This window comes from Myripristis murdjan, chromosome 1 (assembly GCF_902150065.1).
Source record: "Myripristis murdjan chromosome 1, fMyrMur1.1, whole genome shotgun sequence".
Classification (NCBI taxonomy): domain Eukaryota; kingdom Metazoa; phylum Chordata; class Actinopteri; order Holocentriformes; family Holocentridae; genus Myripristis; species Myripristis murdjan.
Genome location: NC_043980.1, coordinates 41,634,699 through 41,654,349, shown reverse-complemented (window position 1 = coordinate 41,654,349; position 19,651 = coordinate 41,634,699). Strand labels below are relative to the sequence as shown.

General features: G+C 41.8%; 1 protein-coding gene across 1 annotated transcript in view; it reads left to right on the top strand.

Annotated features, from left to right (window-relative positions):
- Window positions 1-19,287, top strand: part of LOC115369087 (glycine receptor subunit beta-like) — a 262,500-nt gene extending 243,213 nt beyond the window's left edge. Inside the window, exon 11 of the mRNA XM_030065640.1 lies at window positions 16,970-19,287. Coding sequence (XP_029921500.1) covers window positions 16,970-17,263 — 294 coding nt within the window. The 3' untranslated portion in view covers window positions 17,264-19,287. The remainder of the gene's footprint in view (window positions 1-16,969) is intronic.
- The last annotated feature ends 364 nt before the right edge of the window (window positions 19,288-19,651 follow it).

Sequence of the window (19,651 nt, the reverse complement as noted above, 5' to 3'; positions counted from 1 at the left end):
TTGTCCCCCCCGACACCCCCGAGATTTCCGCCTATGTTTTCACGTACCCCCTGCAATGTGCTCGCGTTTTCTCGGCTCTGCTCTTCCTCTTTGGCAGTTTTGGCAGCGACTTCCAGTGCACTCTTGTTGATACAGCGCCACCACATCGGCGCAATGCTGCAACTGCAGTTAAAATGACATCCATCTACCACGGCGCTTGTCAGAAAATAACAATTTTCCCGACGTCAGAGTTTTGAGAGCCGGGGGCGGCACGAAATTAGGCTGAGGCGGCCGCCTCGTAATTTTATATGCAGGAAAAACTCTGATTTAGTAAGAGAAAGATTATGGCAGTGTTCATGTCTATGGGGAGTTATTATTTTTGGCTGTTAATCTAATTAAGACAGGGGACAGAATATTCCAAAAGTGTTTGTAGAACTCAGCAGTGAAGCCATCGGGTCTCGGTGATTTATTGTTAGACATGAGTTTAAAAGCATTATGGAATTCTAATATTGTAAACAGGGTAAATGGGGCAGTGACAGTGACAATTAATTTCTTGCTCCACAGCCAGTTTTATTGACAGTATGCCTCCTACTTACTATAACTGCTGTATTTACAGAAGTCAGACATGCAAACTCCTCACAGTAAAAAAGGTGACAGTGTCACGGAGGTCCGGGGGGGTACCCCCCCTCCTATAACGGGAGGTGCTAGTTAGCTGGAAGACTAGGCCCTTACATAGCAAGCATATGCTTAGAGCTAAATGGCTAACCTTAGTTAGCAAGACAAGCAGACCATGCTGGAAGTAACATTAGAACTAGCTAACGTTACTATTATTCACCAGAATTTATTAAGTATGAACAATTAGTTTACATCTATTAACAAAATCAATTTTACATGTAAACTAATCCAAACAAAAACATGCTTTTCATTTCATAACATGTAAAAGTTGAGTACAAAACTGAGTAAAAAGTACACTTACAAGATGCAAATTCATAACTCATGCAGGGTTAGATTCAGTTCCTTCAGTGTTATAACACATAAACTGGAGACATCAGGCTTTGTGAGCCGCTCATTAACCAGTTTTAAATGCAAAACACACTTTTCAAATTTCAGTATAAAGTACAGAACAAAATTCAAATTTATAACTCAACAGGATATTCATTCTGCATACACAATAAACACAACATTAACAAAATTAACATGTGGTATACGTTTCAATTCCTTCAGAGCTTAAAACACAAAACTGATTTTGGTTCATGTGCATGAACAAGTCCAACATGTTGGAGCAGCTTCCCTAGAGTAAATGTCCCTCGAGTGCACTTTGGGCACTGGTGTAGTTGAGGCATGATGACCTAACACAGAAGGTTAATCATTCGGAGTACAGTTACTGGCAGGGGCTTGTCTCCCTCTTCCACAATACCGACAACGCGCCTCTGAAGGAAGGTCAGCATGTTTTTCAGGTGCAGTGGGTAGGCAATGTTGAAAGCAAAATACACTATATTGCCAAAAGTATTCGCTCGTCTGCCTTCACAAGCACATGAACGTGAATGACATCCCATTCTTAAACTATAGGATTTAATATGATGTCGGCCCATCCTTTGCAGCTGTAACAGCTTCAGCTCTTCTAGGAAGGTTTTCCAGAAGGTTTAGGAGTGTGTTTATGGGAATTTTTGACCATTCTTCCAGAAGTGCACTTGTAAGGTCAGACACTGATGTTGGACGAGAAGGCCTGGCTCGCAGTCTCCACTCTAATTCATCCCAAAGGTGTTCTTTCGGGTTGAGGTCAGGACTCAGTCCAGTGCAGTCCAGTGCAGTCCAGTCAAGTTCTTCCATACGAAACTCGCTCATCCATGTCTTTATGGGCCTTGCTTTTTGCACTGGTGCGCAGTCATGTTGGAACAGGAAGGGGCCATCTCCAAACTGTTCCCACTAAGTTGGGAGCATAAAATTGTCCAAAATGTCTTGGTATGCTGAAGCATTAAGGCTACGTTTACACGTAGTCGGGTATTTTGAGAAACGAATATTTCCCTCCCTCCGTTTTCCAAAATAACAGCGTGCACACGGCATCGTTTTCAAAACAGTTTCCGTTGACATCAACCCGCATAAATACGCCGTTGAGCGCCATCATAACAACCCCAAGCCTATGGGCGGCGGGGTAGGAAGAAGGAGAAAACCATGCAAGCCAATCAGAAGCCAAACCTGACAGCAGTCCACCCAGGTCGGACCCAAGCGATGCTGGCGGTGCCGCTGGCTGGCTCTCTGTGTTGGAGGGAGGAGACTGACCTCCGAGCCCTTATTCATCTCTGCTCCTCTATATAAAAGAGCTGCTGTAATTGAAAATGCAAACATATGGACAGAAATGCGACTGCTACTGTGAATGCATCCATGATCATCACCATTATAGACATAATTTACGTATATCATGTCTATGATTACCATAGCCAAATGTAAACATTGCGCGCACTTTTGGCACATGTGACATCGGCTGCCTGAAACTCTGTATTTCTCCGTTTTTCTCAGTTTACATGCAAACGCGAAACAGGAGTTTTCCTTAATCTCCACTTTTGCCGGAGTTTTTAGAAAGAATCGTTTTCAGAGGCGAATTCGCCGTTTGCGTGTAAACGAAGGGCACAAACGAAGGGAAATGTCGCCGTTTTTAAAAATACCCGTGTACGTGTAAACGTAGCCTAAGAGTTCCTTTCACTTGAACTGAGGGGCCAAGCCCAACTCCTGAAAAACAACCCCACACCATAATCCTCCCTCCACCAAACTTTACACTTGGCACACTGCAGTCAGACAAGTACCGTTCTCCTGGCAACCGCCAAACCCAGACTTGTACATCAGATTGCCAGACGGAGAAGTGTGATTCGTCTTTCCAGAGAACGCGTCTCCACTGCTCTAGAGTCCAGTGGCAGTGTGCTTTACACCACTGCATCCAACACTTTGCACTGTGCTTGGTGAAGTAAGGCTTGGATGCAGCTGCGCGGCCATGGAAACCCATTCCATGAAGCTCTCTACGCACTGTTCTTGAGCTAATCTGAAGATCACATGAAGTTTGGAGGTCTGTAGCTATTGACTCTGCAGAATGTTGGCGACCTCTGCGCACTGTGCACCTCAGCATCCGCTGACCCCGCTCTGTGATTTTACATGGCCCACCTCTTCGTGGCTGAGTTGCTGTTGTTCCCAATCGCTTCCACTTTGTTATGGTACCACTAACAGTTGATTGTGGAATATTTAGTAGCGAGGAAATTTCACGACTAGACTGGATTGCACAAGTGGCAACTTATCATGGTACCACGCTGGAATTCACTGAGCTCCTGAGAGCGACCCATTCTTTCACAAATGTTTGTAGAAGTAGTCTGCATGCCTAGGTGCTTGATTTTATACACCTGTGGCCATGGAAGTGATTGGAACACCTGAAGGTCTGTTCTGAAGAGGTATTGTATTGGAGAGAAGTCCAGTGGGATTTGGAGGACCTTAACAGTGAGGTCATGCACTGCTGTCCAGAAGCATTTTAATTGTCCACACTCCCAGAAAATATGAATAACTGATCCTGTACATATTTTACAACAATGGCATTTAGGAGATGAATTAGGATATACAGTGCATTCAGAAAGTATTCAGTCCCCCTTCTAGGGCTGCTCAATTAATCGAATTTTAATCGTGATTACGATTTTAGCTCCAGATGATCTCAAAATTCATATAATCTGGAGAACTGTGGAAGGAAAAATGATTATTTTGTCAGTTTCCATTCTGAGACGCGCATGCGCAACTCAACCGCTACTCCCCCGCCCCTGCGTTTGTGGAGAGTGGAGATCCAGGCCAGCGATTTAAGCACATGTGAAGATGGCAGAGGGTGAGGCTGAGCAGCGTCGCTTGGTTGATAAAAAAGACAGAACCACTTCATTAGTGTGGGAAGGTTTTGGATTCCAAACATGTTCAATAAATGCTGTTCCAAATTCAAAGACATAATCGTGATTTCAATATTGACCAAAATAATCGTGATTATGATTTTTTCCATAATCGAGCAGCCCTACCCCCTTTTGTTATATTGCAGCCTGATGCTACAATTGTTTAAATTCATTTTTTTTCTCATTAATCTACACTAAGTACCCTATAATGACAATGTGAAAACAGAATTTTAGAAAATTTTGCATATTTATTAAAAAGGAAAAACTGAAATATCACATTGACATAAGGGTCATTTCACCAAATGGCCCACGCACTTGGGTCTCAAAAAATTCTGAAAAATTCACCAGTTGTTCCTTATTTATCCAATAGGCACACTGTAAAATTTTAGTGTGCTCGAATGGATACTTTTTGAGATACGGCCAATTTAGTGAGGGGAGTATGTCGATTTTGGTGCAATTTTTGCTCATCCTTATTTTCCCTCCATTTTCAGGTGTCAATATCTCAGGGACTACACCACATAGGAAACTGAAATTTTGTACGATAATACACCTCTACCTAGTCTCTCAGAATATACAAAATCTGTCATACATGTCATACAACATCTGTCATACATGATAACTGGTAGGCATGCCAGCCCCTCAAAAATGGAAAAAAAATTACGCGGGTTTTGTGGTCGACCATGTTTGGGCCTTCAGAAAACAACTTTGATTTTTTCAGAGCTTTGAGATACATACATGGACTGTTCAAAGCATTAACGGTTAGTCAGATATATGCATCGGTTTCTGGATGGCAGATTCTCCAAATCCCAAAAAAAGTTTTCATGTCACATTTTCATTGGCCCATAACTGCATGTGGGAATGTCTTCAGAGATCAGAAAAATCTGATCTCTGTTTTAATTTAAAGTTCAAAGCTTGCTCTTTCTTGGGATATAAAACATTTTTTCTTTATGCAAGTTCTTCATTTTTTTGTTATCCCAAACATGGGGCTATTTCACCCTCGCGAATATTGAAATTCCTCAATATTAGACCATTGTAGCTTGCTTCTGTGTCTGTCTTTGCCCTGCAATGTGTTGTCCATATTGTTCGCTGTTGCAGAGCCGCTAGCAGTTCAGAGTTTGGGATAGTAAGATTGCATGTGTGGATGTTAGATTTTGAATACACCTTCCAGTGCTACTTGGACACATCCTCAGTGAAGAACCCGGGGTCATAGGGTGTTTCGGGTCTTTGATCATCATACACCCTCGCCCGGGCGACCCAGCCGGGGATGATCAGTCCCCGGCTTGTGTCCAAGTGGCATGATGTTCCACGGTTCCCCCCTACAGATCCACAGCCACTGCAAGGCCCTCTCTGCAGCCTCTATGATGTTCTTGATGGCTTTCCTTAAATGCAGTCCTTTCACTCCAAGGAGTTTGAGGGTTCGCAGCAGTGAATGGCCAGCGAAGCCACTGCACCCAACTTCAACTGGCTCACAGCGGGCTTTCCAGCCGTTGTTCCGGCACTCTGTGCTGATCTCTGCGCACTTGGCCCTCTTGCGCTCGTGGGCCTCTTCAATATGGTCTTCCCAGGGGACAGCCAGTTCCGGGATAACCACTTGTTTGGTGGACTCTGATTTTAGTACCACATCTGGGTGGAGAGAAGTGGTTATGATGCTGGCTGGGAATTTGAGCTGTCTTCCCAGGTCGACTTGAAGCTGCCAGTCAAGAGCGGTGGTGAGGAGCCCCCCTGTAGAGCTAGGCTGGTGGTGTTGTGCCTTCTGCCCCGCTCTAATGAAGGTGATAGACTTACTGGGGCCTGCCTGGGTCTTGCTCTGCTGGATTGCCGTGCAGATGGAGTCGGCCAAAGCTTTCAATACTTGGTCGTGGCGCCAACGGTATCGCCCTTCCCCTAGTGCTCTTGAGCAACTGCTCAAGATGTGCTCCAGGGTACCCCTCTTCTGGCACAGCTTGCACTCAGGAGTGTCTACCAGTCCCCAGGTGTGAAGGTTGGCCGGGCTTGGGAGAACATCATACACTGATTGGACAAGAAACTTGATGTGAGATGGATCTGTTTTCCACAGCTCTGCCCAGGTGATTTTGCGGGAATCTGTATGCTCCCATCTGGTCCACGCTCCTTGTTTGGACATGCTGGCCATGTTGCTGCAGCGTTCTTCCTCCACCTCTGATCGTATCTCGTCCTGTATCAATCGGCGCTTCTCCCCAGCCAACATTTGTATGTGGGGCCCATGTGGGTACTAAGTGGGCTAAAAACTGGGCCCCATATGGGATTGTCCGATGGGCCCCATATGGGGTTGTCCACGGGTTCCATGGTGGCCCCATGCCAACTGCCCATGTGGGTTTCAGGCAGGGTTAGATTAGGTGTTAAGTGGGCCCCAACTGGGCAACATACGCAGGGCCCATCTTGGTCCCACCTTCAAATTCTATGAGGGTCCTATATGGGCAAAACATGGGCTGAAATATGGGTTGCAAGTGGGATTGTCCACGGGTTCCATGGTGGCCCCATGCCAACTGCCCATGTGGGTTTCAGGCAGGATTAGATTAGGTGTTAAGTGGGCCCCAGTTGGGCAACATACGCAGGGCCCATCTTGGTCCCACCTTCAAGTTCTATGAGGGTCCTATATGGGCAAAACATGGGCTGAAATATGGGTTGCAAGTGGGATTGTCCACGGGTTCCATGGTGGCCCCATTCCAATTGCCCCATGTGGGTTTTAAGCAGGATTAGATCTATTGTTAAGTGGGCCCCAACTGGGCAACATACGCAGGGCCAATCTTGGTCCCACCTTCAAGTTCTATGAGGGTCCTATATGGGCAAAACATGGGCTGAAATATGGGTTGCAAGTGGGTTTGTCAACAAGTTCTATAATGGGCCCGTTTCACTTTAACCCCATGAATTTCAAGCAGAATTACACTGGGAGTTAGCGAATGCTGCTGACTTCATGCAAATTGCACACAATTGGGTTTCACACTGGACAGTAGATGTACACATTTACATAGGTGTAACTAAAACCCCATCTAGTAAATTCTAGTGCAAAATAGATACGGCACAATCGGTCAAAAATAAATTCACATGAAAAGAATGTTTGTGTCTATTCCAGGGGTCCAGTGTAAGTGCAGGTTTTCATTGCAACCAAGCAGGAGGAAACCAGTCTTGACAATCACAGTGGATTGGTTGTATCAGGTGTGCTCTTGCTTGGTGGGAATGAAACCTGCAGTTACACTGGACCCCTGAAATAGACTAACATTTTTTCTTGTAAATTTATGAACTATTTGTGGGCTGTATTGCCCATCCCTGACCTATGCTACCTCACTGACCACAATAAAAGTATGATGCATGCCTCCCTCATTCACAGACAAACTACTGTTAACATGACACACCATTTTTACACATTTACACTTATATATTATTGCCTAATAATTCATCATCAGGCAAATCTGAGTAGCAACACCACACAAATAAATTAACTATTTCAATGGCAGAGAGAGCATTAGAGCACACAGTGAGACAACTATCTTTTTAACTTCAACTTTATTTAAGAAGCTATGAAAGCTTCATAAACAATATGCTATTAAAATAGCCATTAATAAAAGAACAGCATGAGAGCAGTTTCTCAGCTTCCTCAAAACTGCACTAATAAAAGCACAGCATAATAAAAGAAAAGTTTCTCAAGTTCCTCAAAACTGCACTTAATAAAAGAACAGCATAATAAAAGTTTCTCAAGTTCCTCAAAACTGCACTTAATAAAAGAACAGCATAATAAAAGAAAAGTTTCTCAACTTTCTCAAAACAGCACTTAATAAAAAAACAGCGTAAAAAAAGAGAATAATGCTTAAGTTGGCCTTGGCTGCATTCTGGACGCCCTTTGTCCTCCTCTGTCTCTTGCCCCGGTGAACCACTTGACAGTGCCCTCTCAGCTTCTTGCTGGTTCACTTTTGCTGTCATTGTGTTCTTCTTAAGAGCCTCTGTAAAACAAATTTGGGTCAAGAATATATAAGCTAACATTACAAATAGCATCTTTTTTTTTAATACCACTTAGAATGAAACTATGGCCAATTTCAGGGGCATACCATGTATGAGTATGACAGATATAATGGAAAATCAGTATGGATTTTAAGTCCAAGAAAAGATTTATTTACCAAGTATTTGAATTTCATAAAACATTTTAATTATAATACTCACATTAAAATATAATACACAATAGCTTTGTGAAGTAATGTAATGTATGCTGTAGTCATAAAATAAAAATGATGCATTATTGTCGCATTAAGAGCCTTCAAAGCCCCATTTTCAATGCAAGCTAATCAGGTAAGGGAAACAGGCATAGCATGCAGCTGATTAAGATCAGAAAGTGCAGCAGTCCACTGTTAATGTGCAGCAAGTCAGGCAGCATGTTAGTGAGCGTCACTAGTGTTATAAAAGTAGCATGGCTCCTTTAAGGAATAGAACAGTGCATAAGGTGTATAGCATACATGGCACGGTGAAGCAAGAAGACAGCAAATGAGGGACAGAGTGTGATCGTGAATAGAGCAGAGAAGAGAGTTTAGCAGTACATTTACACAATGTTACAGTCTGCAGCATGCAGCTTTTTTTAAATCTGAATTGAGCATCTAATGACAGAGGTTGTTGTATGCTATCCCCTGAGACAAACTGATTTATGACTTTTAGCTATATAAATAAAATTTAATTGGTGATCAATTGATAAATGAGACTCTCTTCAAAGCCACCAGACTCTATTACCAAAAGCAGTAATTATACACCACAGAACACGGGAGTTGCTGGTCTACCACTGCCTCGATTGGATCGTTTGTGTTATTGTGCAACTTTAAAACCACCCTTTGACAACACAATGTCTAGCAATAACACAAACTACCGTATTTCACCAATTAATCGCCTGGCCGCAAATAGCCGCCTGGTTCTTATAAACGCCTGGGGTCTGTACCCATTTTGCATATTAAACGCCCACCCAAATAACCGCCGGGGCGATTATTTGCATTATAATGAGGTAAGCCAAAATAAGGCTATTCACCTTATTTTTGCAGAAGTAAACATTGTCCATCCTTTTTTCTCTAATTTACTTACCGTACACAACGCTGAAAAGACGCAAGTCTTTAAACTTTTTTTTCCCATGACGGCCAAACATGTTGTACTCCATTGCCAGCTCGTTTGATATGACGTATTTCATCATTCGTCTTGTTGCATCATCCACACTTGTGCCTCCTACATCTGCCACCATAGCAACCTAGGGTCAAAAGGACAAAAAAAAGGCTTACATGGACTGCAAAGATAATAAGCTTCAAAGATTCAACAACTGAGTCGGAAAGTTGACTAAACATTGAAGTAGTAGCCTTTATGTAATTCCATGTAATGCAATACATATTTGTATTTTGTTACCTAGTGCAAGTCACTTTGGAAAAAAGTAAATAAATAAATGTAAACTTACAACAGCAGACATTAGACTGCGGTCCTCTAGTTTCTCATGAAGAGCCTCAACATCAGCTTGCGTTTTCAGGGGGAAGACCACTCCTTCAGGAACCTCTATCAGTGATGCATCTTGCTTCTTTAGCAGAGCGTTTAACATCTTACCATGAAGCCGTTGGTTCTCCTTCATTTCTTCTACAAGAGTAAGAAGTTTAGAGAACATGGCTTCACAACTGGGGCTGGCAACTCTCTGGACAGTGGGGCTTGCGACTCGTTGAGCGGTGGGGCTGGAGACCTGCTGGACAGTGGGGCTTGCGACTCGTTGAGCGGTGGGGCTGGAGACCTGCTGGACAGTGGAGCTTGCGACTCGTTGAGCGGTGGGGCTGGAGACCTGCTGGACAGTGGAGCTTGCGACTCGTTGAGCGGTGGGGCTGGAGACCTGCTGGACAGTGGAGCTTGCGACTCGTTGAGCGGTGGGGCTGGAGACCCGACTGGTGATTTTCTTTGCTGCTGGCCGAAGGAGTTTTTGGGGTGGGTGGGTGGAAGTTCCTCCTCTGAATCAGAATGCTCACTTGATTCTGGCTGCTTGCTCACTTGACTCTGGAGTTTTGCACATGCCCTAGAGAGGTTAACATGAACATATAAGGTACACCATACTTACTGCTAGTGCTAGGTGGTAAACTGGTTCATACCGAATACCAGTGTTATTTTTTTTTATGATATGAATTTTTCAGATACCCCAATACCGGTGTGTGTGTGTGTGTGTGTGTGTGTGTGTTTGTGTAGAGCACATAACGTTGGGAACAGCACGCGAAATGTAGCGCCGCGGGACATCGTTACAGGGGGGACTGTTTTTGCAGTTGCACTCAGTAAGCAGTGGGGACTCAAATGTGAAGCTGAAGAACTTTTACCAAAGAGAGGAGCTGTGTCGGCTGTTTGGAAGGTCTTCGGCTTCAAAAAATCCGTCTGGCAAAGGCAAAGAAACTTTCCAGGCTACAGCAGCGCACTGACATAGATTGTGTAACAAAGCGAAGAGTTGCCACTCCGCTCTATTTTCACTGACTAACAGCAGCACACTGGCTTAGCTTGTCTATTCAGGGAAGAGGTATCACTTCGGCTTATTTTTCAATCTATGTTATCACATGCGTACTACTGCTCATTCATTGGTAGCTGAATTGTTAGGTCTATTTGATAAGTAATTCACATTTTTAAAATAATAATAATAATTTAACATATTGTTAAATCAGTCAAACCAGTCTGCATATTAATGCAAGTGGCCTTAAATTTACATAATAAAAAAGTTCTGTGTTTTGACTGCAACTGTCATGCATTCTGATTCCTTCACTTCATTAGAATCATGAGTGCAACCTCTTTGCATCATTTTGTGTTGCCATGGAAACCTGTATTAATACTAGGGTGGACAACTTGGACATTAATGTCCAGTTGTCTGGACATGAATCCAGTATTCATTCCTCATGATAGTAAAATAGGTCATTCTAGGTTAATTTACTGCAGTAATTCTTATCTAAATCATTAGAAAATGTGGTTAACACCCAGTCATGCATGAAAAAAGAAAATACCGTCATATACCGTGAAACCAATATAATTTTGAAAAATACCGTGATATACATTTTTGGTCATACCGCCCAGCACTACTTACTGCCTCCATATTATTTCTAGAGGAAACGATCTTTAATCTGCATTCCCCAGTAAACACCTACTTTCGTTTTCTTGAACCATCTTCGGTGTCTGTCAGGTCTGATGTATACTCAGCTTGATGTAGCTTTACCCTGGCATCTGCATAAGTGGCTGTAAAATAAAATAAGACAAAAATAGGAGTGAGGCAGATATTAAAATAGAACTAGATTTCCTTAAGTGTTTACAACCATGAAAGCAGCATTAATGGCAAATACATGCACATACATGATATTAAGCAGAGATGTCTAATCTGCAAAGGGCTCATGTGGTTGCAGGTTTTCTTTCCAACCAAGCAAGAGCGCACCTGATACAACTAACTAAGAGTTTTTATTTTGTGTGGATCTGTCATATTTTTTTTCTCCGTAATTATGTCAGGTGCCTTCACACACATTACTGATAACACTATAATTCATCTCAACACCTTGGCAGCTAAATTAAGCTGTAATGGCACTCTACTCAAATAAATTTTTGCTGATTTTTGCTGGAGCCTCCCTAACACCCTGGACTCTGCGTTGTGTTTGATGTTACGTTGGGGGTGTCGTGCGGGGAGGAGAAGCACGGCGCACACACAGGGAGAGTTCAGGTTGCGGCTGAGTCCCGTTGCTTTATTTTCATCAACAGCAATGGCACTCCACATTTGTTTCGGGCCCTTTCAAGCGGTAAAATAAACATCTAAAAACATTTAGAATATATGTATCAACAAATTAACTGTATGGCCGTTTTATATGAAAAAATATTTGACATTGATGCTGCGAGCCGTTTTACCGTGCTTACCTTTCAAGCGGTAAATTAAACATAAAAACAAAATGGCGCCCACTGGAAAACGAAACTTAAACTACGGTGTCCTGTAAAGGACAAACTCCAACAAAAGTCAAACTACGGTGTCCTGTAAGGGACAAACCACAGCAAATTCTGGTTTCTCAAGGGAATACAAAGCTCAACAGCGACACCTTCTGACGTAACTCAGTCACTACCTTACATATACAATATTACAAAATGTCTGTCTAACAAAGGCAGACTAAAAAAAGCATTATTCACTTTGTTCATACATCAATATTCTTACTTTTTAGTGATTCGAACAGACGTCAGACGCGCACCCTGATAACAGCCCCCCAGCAACGGCCCGAGGCACTCTCAAAATTTTCTGGTTAAGCTTGCATTTTGGGGAAGAATCCAAAAATTCACAAACGTTTTGTGTTTAAATATTGATACTGCCGTTAATTTTGGGAGGGGCTGTTTGAAAACCAGTATAATATAGTAGGCTATGTCAACTAAGTTGGGTTAATTAGGCTAGTAGGCCTAACATTAGCTACCATTAGCTAAAACGCTAACTAAAACCTTAGCGGAGTTCAAATGACAATTTTGACAAATTCCCCAGTGTCTTAGGTTACAGTTTTTCGATAATAATGACAATTTAATACAAGAACTTACTCAAGAATACAAGAATAGTCAACTTGGGAGGTACGCCACTCACCTGCTGCTGCCTTTGCCCGCTGCTCCTTCAGCTTCTGCTGTTAGTGCTGCTCTGAAGAAATTCAAAATAAAAGACCGCGCAGTGTGACCGTTATGGACACATGTGACTTACATGGGCAAAGCGGGCGGCTGCCCGGGGCAGCATTTTTTACGTCACGTGGGGGCAGCATGAGCACCACCACCAAAGGAATGCTGTTCATACATCACTATTCTTACTTTTCATTTGCATTTGCCTTCTTATTAAATAATATTACATTGCATTTGTAATGTTCTGCACATAAACTATGGAGCAATATGCCAGCAGAATTATTATAGACTGTTATTGACTTGATAGACTGTTGTTTAAATATACTAATAATTAATTGATTGGTTATATGAAGGGATAAATTATAATAATACATCATTTAATAAATAAAATGTAAAGAGAAAAAAAATGCAAATAATAATACTAACGATAATAATAATAAGGAAATGGATGAATAATCAACAGAAAATTGACAGTGGTCCATCTTCTGAAACTATGTATATAAGAAACATAATCTAACTGAAAGCCATAAGCTGTTTCCTTTGTCTTTTTCCTGAAAAATAATAATTTATATAGCCTAATATGAATTTCTTCTATATTACGCTATATATTTTAACTAGTAAGGAAATAAAATTATTACTGTAAAAGTTTATCATTTAAAAAGTCTTTAGTGAGAAATTTATTTTTTATTTTCATAATCTTTGTTCAGGTAATATATGATCTTTTTTATGATGAAGATCTTTCTATTGTTACATTTCTATGGTGGTAGCTATGAAAAAAAAAACAAAAAACAAAATGGCAGACATTCCATAGACATTAGATACTCAGGGGAAAGTGCAATATTTGAATATATATATATATATATATATAGTCAGCCTACATGGGGTTCCCATATGGGACCCGTATAATTGAAACCATGTGGGACCCAACTAGGGTTGCCTAAGTCAGCCACTGCCCACTAATCCAACATAAATCCCTTATGGGGCCAACAGAGTGTTACCCAAATCCAGCCCATGCCCTCTTAGGCCTCTTAGGCCCCTTATGGGGTCCATATAGTCAGAACACATGGGACCCATATTACTTAAACCATATGGGACACAAAGAGTGTTACCCAGATGAAGCCCATGCCCATTCAGCACACATATATCCCTTATGGGGCCCACAGATTGTTACCCAGTTACAGCCCATGCCCACTTAGATTGCATTTATCCCACATTGGGCCTATATAGCCTGCTCACATGGGTGTCACATGTGGGGCGCAAGTTACTGAAACCATATGGGTCCCAGATAATGTAACCAGGTCCATGCCCATGCCCTTTTAGCCTACATATATCCCTTATGGGGCCCATATAGTCAGGACACATGGGCTTCCCATATAAGACCCATATTACTTAAACCATATGGGACACACACAGTGTTACCCAGATGAAGCCCATGCCCATTCAGCACATATATATCCCTTATGGGGCCCACAAATTGTTACCCAGTCACAGCCCATGCCCCTTTAGACCATATATATCCCACATTGGGCCTATATAGCCTGCTCACATGGGCGTCACATGTGGGGCTCAAGTTACTGAAACCATATGGGTCCCAGATAATGTAACCAGGTCCATGCCCATGTCCTCTTAGCCCACATACATCCCTTATGGGGCCCATACAGTCAGCTCACATGGGCTTTCCATATGGGACCTGTATCACTTAAACCATATGGGACACACACAGTGTTACCCATATGAAGCCCATGCCCATTCAGCACACATATATCCCTTATGGGGCCCACAGATTGTTACCCAGTCACAGCCCATGCCCACTTAGACCGCATATATCCCACAATGGGCCTATATAGCCTGCTCACATGGGCGTCTCATGTGGGGCTCAAGTTACTGAAACCATGTGGGTCCCATATAATGTTACCTGGTTCATGCCCATGCCCTCTTAGCCCGCATGCATTCCTTATGGGGCCCATATAGTCAGGACACATAGGCTTCCCATATGAGACCCATATTACTTAAACCATATGGGACACAAAGAGTGTTACCCAGATGAAGTCCATGCCCATTCAGCCCACATACATCCCTTATAGGGCCCACATAGTGAGCCCTCATGGGCTTCCCATGTGGGCCCATGTTATTGAAACCATATGAGTCCTATATAATATTACCCACTTCCACCTCATGCCCACTTAGCCCACTCATATCCCTTATGGGGCCCATATAGTCAGCCCACATGGGCTTCCCATCGGGGGCCCATGTCACTAAAACCGCATGGGGCACACACAGTTTGCCCAGTTCAAGCCCATGCCCACTTGGCTCCCATGTAGCCCACTTTTAACCCATGTGGGGCCCACAGGGACATGTTGGCTGGGTCCTTTCCATGGGCCAGATCGTACCGAGGCTTCGGAAAGGAACCACACTCACCCCTACTTTTGCAGCTTTAGCCATAAAGTTCAAACCCAAGCATAATGTAGTTTAACTGGTACTGATGCTGCGAGTAGTAGTAGTACAAACTCCTTGTCTTGAAATTTGAGAAAGTGGATAACGACAGCTCTGTTGTGGTTGGGATTTGGCGGAGCCAACGTATGATGGACTCTCTCCAGTATAAAAGGTCTGTCGGCTTCCAGACCCAACCATTTGGGCAGTATATCATGCACAAAGTCCAGAAGTGGCCGACTGCCCTCAGCACCCTCTTTGAGACTGGAGATACAGATGTTCTTTTTCCTTCCACGGTTCTCCAGATCATCCGTTTTCGCCTCTACATATGCAATCCTCCTTCGCATGTTGTGGGTTTGTCTTGTATGTTGCTTTAACAAAGATTTCACACTCTTTTCCTGACCAAGAGTTTGACATGTTTGTTTCCTAGTTGTGAGTCGGGTTTGAGAAGGTTTGGGGTAGTTTTATGTGCAAAGTTGCAGACGCTCCCATACTAAGCAGCCATTCTCGTCAGGGTCCACGTGCGCCACCTTCATGTGCTGTTTTCTGATCATGGGTAGTATTTTGTGTCCATCCCAGATTTCTCAGGGGAATTGATCATTAAGTCCTTAGTGCGTGACTTTCAGTTGTCTGCCATGATGCTGTACTAGTTGTTTTTGTTTGAAGTGTTCGAATTTTGATACAATGGGTTGTGGGCGTTTGTGGAGTTTTTTTTTTTTATTTTATTTTATTTTATTGCTCCAATACAGTGTACTCAGTGGAGTATGATGTCACTCACCATGTCTGGGGAGATTTTGAGGTGATCATGAATTCTTTTTTAGTTGTTCAGGGCTGTCGATGTTTGTGCACTCCGGGATATCGGAGAAGACTAAGTTGTCTGTCATGCTCTGTGACTGTAGATTGAGTATGTTTTCTTTCATGTCCTTGTTTTCTTTTACAGTGGATGTAAGCTCAGGGTCAGGGAGGTGACAGAGTGTTGGAGGGATTTGTTTTCTTTGGCTAGAGTGATTATTTGTTCCTGGCTGAATTCCAAGCTGTCACGTAGCTGCTAGAATTCCATGTGTAGCACTTCAGCAAGAGCTATTCTTGCATTTAGTCTGGAAAGTTTGTCGATGGAAAGTAAAATGCCACTGACCTCAGTACAGCAGGTTTTGCCTGGTGAACTTTGGATGCAGTCGCATTGCCAGCGTCTTTTGGAATGTGGTATGGAGGTGGAATTGTCCTTGTCTTGGGTTTGTTGCTCATGTCACAGAGGTGAAGATTGAAACATTCATCAGTGAAGTGTTCAAGGTCTTCCAGGTTGAGCAGCTATGGTATTCAAGTTGAGATGGTGTGGAAAATGGGTTTATTTTGTGTGGAAGGAAGTGGTTTGTAGCGGTGTTTACAATCTAGCAGCCAGGGGCTGCCATCTGGAATCTTGCACCAGTCTCATCGGCTCTCACGGTCACAGATGCATCACCAAGCCGAGGGTTTCTCCAGCTGCTCTATATATCATCAGTATTTTCACTGTAAAATAAAGCAACCGTTGTATTTGCATGACTTTGTTTTTCTGAGAGGAATTTACCCTCCCCACCAATGTAGACTTAGTATTTAGCCCCATTACCAACAACACAGACTTCCAAAAATGGCAATGTCACCAGCTAACTTATTACACAGCCCATACAGCTATTGTAGTTTGGTATGTACTGTTAGCACAGTGTGGTTTATTTTGGAGGCATTCCTTCAGTTTTATGTGTAATTTCCTTGGCATCAATATTACTGTTTCTAAAATACAGATGTGATGCTGTTGTGTGAAATGAAGCATGTTTCATCTGTGTAGCCTGTCTAGTTCAAAGACACCATTATTTTGATTTCCAAGTAGAGGAATACTGTAGTTATTCAGTACATATGATGTTATTGATACAGATTTAAATATACATTTTGTGTTTGTAAGTCCTGTTACAAGCTCATGTACAGTATCTTAGATACATCTATATTTTGGCTGTTTTTCCATGTCCATTTTTTTAGACTTTGGATATTAATCAGTCTTTGTCTTTTACCAGGTGGTAGAAACTCGCTGTAAGAAAGTTTGTACCTCCAAGTCAGACCTTCGCTCCAATGACTTCAGTATTGTGGGATCTTTACCTCGGGACTTTGAACTCTCCAACTTTGACTGTTACGGTAAACCAATTGAAGTGACGGGGGCCCTCAAGTCCCAGAGCAAAGCCAACAAGAAACCCCCACCACCCAAACCTGTCATACCTGCTGCTGCCAAACGCATTGACCTCTATGCAAGAGCCCTCTTCCCTTTCTCCTTCCTCTTCTTCAATGTAGTCTACTGGTCTGTATACCTGTGAAAGATAGATGGGGGGTTAAGTACAGTAGCTTACAAGAGAGGAGAGGACATCAGAAGAGAATGAAGTACTTAAGTCCTCCAATTTTATTTGTTACCATGCCACGGCTCTGTCAGTGCTGAGAACATTAAAACTAAGCTGAACTGAAATAAGAAACACTAAATGTAAATATTAAAATATATTCTGATGACATATTTACATCATCTTGACATTGCAAAACCATGTGTGTCTCTCTCTGACAGGCCAGGATTGCACCTCCACTCTTAAGTCCAGCTGGTCTTCAGACCTTGCCTTGTAGACATTGTAACTAATGAAACTAAACCTGCTTGTTGCTGCTGCTGCACCAATATCCTTACATTGTACATTATAAATCTATGCTCTTTATTGAATGAACAAGCCATTGAGTCAGGGTTAGCATAGGCTAACCTTAGCCGTGCCAGCAAATTGACTGAATTGACTGCTATATCTTATGGTCTCATTAGAGCTCTCATTAGATTCTATTCAGAACAGTCAAGCTAACTACTAGAGCTTGAATGTTTACACTACAATACAATTATTCCACTGCTGTAAAGTGGTGAATAAGATTTTTACCAATACACAAGTATTTATTGGTCTATGTGAGTGTAATACAGCCACAGTGTTTGGTTCCTTAACTCCTTCCCTCTTCTGAGAATGAGAGCTTCACAGGGAGTGTACCACTCCAAAATTAACAAAGTAAATACAGATTGGAAAACACTATCATTTGGAGAGGTGACAAAGATGAAAAATTTGGAAGGATGCATAACAACCCGCATATGTTTTGGTTTTACTTTTAGCGCTCTTTTCAGCCCTGTTGATGGTGGCTATATTACGACAGAAAATAGTTCCACCAACTTAGAAACCAGAGGGAAACAAAAATAGGTTGTTATGCAACCTTCAAAATGATTTTTCAACTTTATGTTACCACTTAAACTTATGTTGTTTTCTGGCCTATATTTGCTTCATTCATTTTAGAACAGCACACTCCTGGTGAAGCTCTTGTTCTTGCGAGAGGAAAGGAGTTAATGGACCATTTTAAGAACCTCAGCCAGTCAGTTGCTATATATGCTGTATCTTAAAATACATTACTGTGCTTTGAAATAAACTTAAGGTCGACTAAAATGTACCTAGCTATTCTTGGTGACTTCAAGCCAGCTCTGTACAGCACAGACAAGTCTTATTATTTTCCACAGAAACAGACATGATATTTCACTTGTAGATCCAATCTGTAAACATGAAGGAAGCAATTACATGAAAACAGCCATGAGAAGATCCTAGTAAAGCTTTCATTTTTTTATATGCTAACTGAGCCTTTGATCATGCTTTCTACTGCATTATCATTCAGTACTTTTAGACAAAACAATTTAATTGAATATACTAAGTTGCAAGAGTTTAGAGTTGGTTAACTACACTCTAAGTACAGCATGTGTTAAATTAGTATGTTTAATTAGGACCTGAAATTATTTTATTTCATTATTGTTGGGGAGCAAAGGCAGATTTAATTTTTCATTTTGTTTTACAATGATTATAGACAATAGTGCAATATGTTCATAGTTTCATTTGTATTTCAACTATTTAGTTGTACAATACCTCTTTATTATTATCATTATTGTTTTGTATGTAATTAAAGCTCCCCATTTGTGTACTGTGAACTGTTTGCCCTGAGAGTTAGATTTTTATATGGTTATTGACTGTTCAAATGTTTGAAAATTAGTTCTTTCTTGTAGTTGTGATTGCTAATTTCTGGATTAATAGGTTATGTATTGGCTTTTTTTTTTTTTTTTTTGTCCCTGTCTTTTCCTGTTTTTGTTTTCCAAGGAAACAATGAGCACGAGTGAAGCAGTTCCCCCCTACTTGACCTAATGACACACTGTAAAATCAGAACAATTTGGAAATGGTAAATATGGTTACTTAATGTGGGAACACAAACAGACCATCAGATTCATAATATAATAGCTACCTTTTGTTTATGTGCTGTTCTTCTGCTCTCTGCTGAGCCTTTATACTACATGAAATAAAACCAGACTCAATAAAGCTGCCTGTTCCATTTTTTTCTTATGATACCCAAATCTATCTATGAATTATGATATATCAGAATTTAATCTGACATTGCACATTCACAGCTCACATACACACCACACATAAACATACACAAGCAAACAAACACACATACTAGGCTTGTATGTAAAACCAGACTTGTTTGCATATTTCAGGGACCAGAGGGATGAGTGTGGAAACTATAGTATGATCTGTTCCAGCTCACTTCCCATGTAAAAATCAATACATTCAGGAAGGCCTGCAAACATGCAGACATTGAAATACAACAAACACACAAAAGCATTCTAACCACAACTATAAAAATTAGTGCTGCCA